The sequence below is a fragment of the Eptatretus burgeri genome, chromosome 3 (assembly GCF_056783735.1).
Source record: "Eptatretus burgeri isolate ZD-2024b chromosome 3, Ebu_testis_v1, whole genome shotgun sequence".
Lineage (NCBI taxonomy): Eukaryota > Metazoa > Chordata > Myxini > Myxiniformes > Myxinidae > Eptatretus > Eptatretus burgeri.
In genome coordinates this window covers 79,785,482-79,789,493 of record NC_140963.1, presented here as the reverse complement: position 1 = coordinate 79,789,493, position 4,012 = coordinate 79,785,482, and the positions used below count along the sequence as shown (strand labels likewise).

The window sequence follows — 4,012 nt, the reverse complement described above, 5'->3', positions numbered from 1 at the left end:
TAATGTGGTCTTAATAAATTATAACATTTATTCTCCTTCGCACCAACAGATATCTCACAAAGTGTGAACTCAAGTTTCACTCGGGTACAGTGTGAAGTGCTCTACTGTACCCGACAGGGAAACTAATACAAGTTTGTAAAAACAACCTCATATGACGGTATTTGAAGGATAGCCTGGCCTGAATGTCCAATTATCGCCACCCGTGAGCTGGTGTTTCCCATCGCTAACATCAAGGGACCCAGTAGAGTCACCTAGTGATGTTGAGAACTGCTCTGAAGATCGTGTCTCACTAGGGACTTTACCCTGAGGTCGCCAAAAAGGCCTATAAAGCCGGCACGCACCTCCAGTGGGCCCTGTGTGCTATGAACAGTCTGGGTGCCTTACCTTGGGTCTGTTTCATACCGGGCTTGCTGCGGGTTCCCATTGGCTCACAGTGGCACGTGTGGTTGGAGAGGGCGGCCTCGCACGGGAGGAGAAAAGACAGAAAAAAAAACGATCGCAGGAAGAAAAAACATTTCCTTCTTTCTCACCCCCCTCTCCCCCCATCCCCCAAAGTAAATTAATGAGTATGAGTTCTTATTTGATGAACGCCGATTTTGTGGAGACCACGTTCCCACCATGCGAAGAATACTCTCAAGGAAACTACATCTCAGAAGCTGGAAAAGAGTTCTTCGCTCAGCCCAGCACTACCACCGGGTTCCCTGGACGCCCATGCAGCTACGATCATGGCCTTGGGAAGCCACGAGGTACGGATGGCGCGCACGGGGGAGCCACATCAGCTGAGTCCAAGTCATGCATGGTGAAGAGTTCGTCCAGCCAAAGCGAAAAGGATGAGCGGAGGCAGCCTGTGGTCTACCCATGGATGAAGAAGGCACACGTGAGCACAGGTGAGCCTAGTGAGCACCACTGGACACAAGTTTTGACAGCTCATCCTTCCGACTGTAGTTTTCCGAATGAACGACTGCCATTTCCAAAGACCAATTGCTTTGGGCGAGTTGTAGGGCTTTACAGGGTGAGAAAACGAGCATTTTCCTATGATCAGGCGCATGCAAGGTGCATCCCAACAAAGGGTACCAACGGGTCTCCGTCCCTTTATTTACCCTGGATGGCCTGATCAGCTACGAAGCAAATTATTTCCCTTTTATACCCAAGAAGGTCTCTGCCCCCTTATTATGTGAGTGTCCCAGATAGCATGTCGAGTTTGTACTCGCATGTATCTGGAATACCCCGTCCCACCCCCACAATGATACCATGCGTGTGGCTGTTTCCCGACCCAACCTCGCAGTGAACGATATGGGTGACGAAGCGGACAGCAGAAGAGCTCGGACTGCCTATTCTCGGCAACAGGTGCTGGAACTCGAAAAGGAGTTCCATTTCAACCGCTACCTGACGCGCCGCCGTCGCCTTGAAGTTTCGCACAATCTTGGCCTTAGCGAGCGTCAGGTCAAGATTTGGTTCCAGAACAGGAGGATGAAGTGGAAGAAGGATCACAAACTTCCCAACACAAAGATCAGGTGCACCCCATTTGGGCCTGCAACGGCTTTTGGGCACTAATGGTGTATCCGCATCGGCGATTTGACCCCCCATGCAGTCTTTAGAACATCATGTAATGTCAGCAAGAAGCCTCATGCAGGTGGACTCTTGATTGCCTCAGACATTGGATCGACAGCTGTAGACCATCGACGGCAGAGGCTGCGTCATCAATGGCCAACCCGTGCACGACCTACAGGAGACGCGACGCTTGATGGCCCGCTGCCTAGTTGTCATTATAATCCTTCTAAGATTTGAGTATTTTTATAAACCTGCCAGTCGGAGCAGGCTTGTATCCAACAACAATAGACAGGTATAAGGTGTTTACCTTCTGTGCCATTTTATACTCCCTATGATGTTCAGTGATGTTGCTGGATTGGAAGCGAATTTGCACTTTTTCACTCCTCGTTATAAAATCACCGACTCGTCGTTGTTCCTTTTTATAAACGACGATGATTTCCTGTTCGGAGGTGAAAAGGAGTTTTCTATTTATGGAGCGGTTTGTTTGGTCCATCAAGCATTGTATTGATTGTCATTATAAAGGCAAACCACTCCAATCATTTATATTTTCATGTTGTTATCATACAACGTGTGTCATTATTAAATATAATCTATGCCAGAGCAATAATGGTGCAAGCGTTGCCGTAATTAAACGGTTACTGCATGTTTATGCCATGTTATGATACATTCTCAATGCAGTGGAGTATAATTTCCTTTTTCAGTAATTGTTTTCAGTAAAAAAAATAAGGTCGAACGTGTTGCTTTTTGATAATAAAGCATACATCAGCCTTGTACATTTTTGATTATATAGTATACATTAGCTGACATGAAAGGTATAATCAGAATCTGATCACATATAGCAAGGTCTCATGTGGGGCGTTGATGGGGTTTTGAGTTGATCTTCCTCTCATGGCAATGTACTTTCAGCCTCATATGTACATCGTGATGGGAGTCTAATGAAAGGTAATACATATTTTCAGGTACCTGGAATTATGTAATCCCCACTATCATCGTTTTAACCACAATAATGCTTGAAATAATAAGAGCACACACGTCAAATGTGTCAACAACCATTTCGGCTTTGTCTATAAGCTGTTTTGAGTGAAGAGTGAACTTCATTGTTGTTACAACTTTAGTGTTATATCAAAGGAAACATTTATTTATATGGTCATGGAAAAACAGAAGTGAATAAAAATGTATGAAGTCTTTTTCGGATTCCACAAGAACCATACTTCAACCACGAATGTAACACTACATCGGTGCTTATAACACCACATCGGGTTCATAACGACATCGTTTGGTAACCCTACGCCATTTCTATTTGTGCAGTTAGAAAACTTGAAATAAATATATATATATATATATATATATATATATATATATATATATATATATATATATATATATATATATATATATATATATATATATACATATATATACATATATATATACATATATACACACACATACATGGAATGTTGAACACAACAATCTCATTCTATATATTCATATGGTTTAGAAATTATCACCAATATAGCTTGTTTATGCAGGACTATGGTTCTTTCCTATACATGCCTTAATATTACTCCATGTATTATTACAAATAAATCCAGTAAATACACGATATTTTGTGGGGTTTTTTTTGTTTTGTTTTTTTACACTCGCGTCTTTCATCCTCATAAAAAGCAATTTGAATCGTATAAGTTACGAAACAAACGACTTTATTCTTTACTGAAGCATAAGAATAAGCGAATTTATTTTGGTACTAACATATTTATCGGCATTTGATACAAAACAGACAGAGAACTATCTGTGGATGTGGATATATATATATATATATATATATATATATATATATATATATATATATATATATATATATATATATATATATATATATATATATATATAAATAAATTATATATATATAAAAAATATATATATGGAAGAATAATTATTAATTTGCAAGAGAATGCATCTTTTCACCACCAAGGCGCTCCCTCGTTTGATTGTTGTGCAAGTGTGAGAAAAGACAAAGAAACGTGAAATATGATCAGATGTCAGAGGTCCCCAACCGACCCCCACAAACAATCTGTGCATACCTGCCATAGCACGAGTCGGTATGTCTTCCTCATAAGGATCCAACGATTTGCTTGGTTTCAGGAGTCTTAGCCCTTCTATTGTACTTACAAACTACTTCTCATGCGCCTTTGAGGCAAATTTACTGCTCCTGTACTATTGCTTACGATGGACATGTAGATACAGCCCTGTAAGCATTTAGCTCTTATTTGGTCGTTTGTAAATATTCAAGTAAAGGCAATGATATCACCCATCATTCTGCAACACCATGTACAATGAGAATGAGTAAAGTGATGGACAAAGCACGAGAAGTCTCCAAATGGCGTAGAGAGTTAAGCAATCAGCGTAGGTTTGCAAAAGGAACATTTCTGTGAGTACAATAGGAGCCAGGCCAAAGGGC

The 4,012-nt window shown here is 40.9% G+C and overlaps 1 protein-coding gene across 1 annotated transcript; it reads left to right on the top strand.

Annotated features, from left to right (window-relative positions):
- Window positions 1–477: 477 nt before the first annotated feature.
- LOC147030280 (homeobox protein Hox-C4-like) lies at window positions 478–2,964 on the top strand. Its single transcript, XM_085874173.1, has 2 exons — window positions 478–887; window positions 1,286–2,964. The coding sequence occupies exons 1-2, from the start codon at window positions 563–565 to the stop codon at window positions 1,552–1,554; spliced, it is 594 nt and encodes a 197-aa protein (XP_085730299.1). The 5' UTR covers window positions 478–562; the 3' UTR covers window positions 1,555–2,964.
- The last annotated feature ends 1,048 nt before the right edge of the window (window positions 2,965–4,012 follow it).

Bases quoted from the DNA above. Each gene is read 5' to 3' on its own strand.
- LOC147030280 (XM_085874173.1), top strand. From the start codon at position 563: ATGAGTATGAGTTCTTATTTGATGAACGCCGATTTTGTGGAGACCACG. The intron at 888-1,285 runs GTGAGCCTAGTG...CCAACCTCGCAG, and splicing joins GAAGGCACACGTGAGCACAG to TGAACGATATGGGTGACGAA.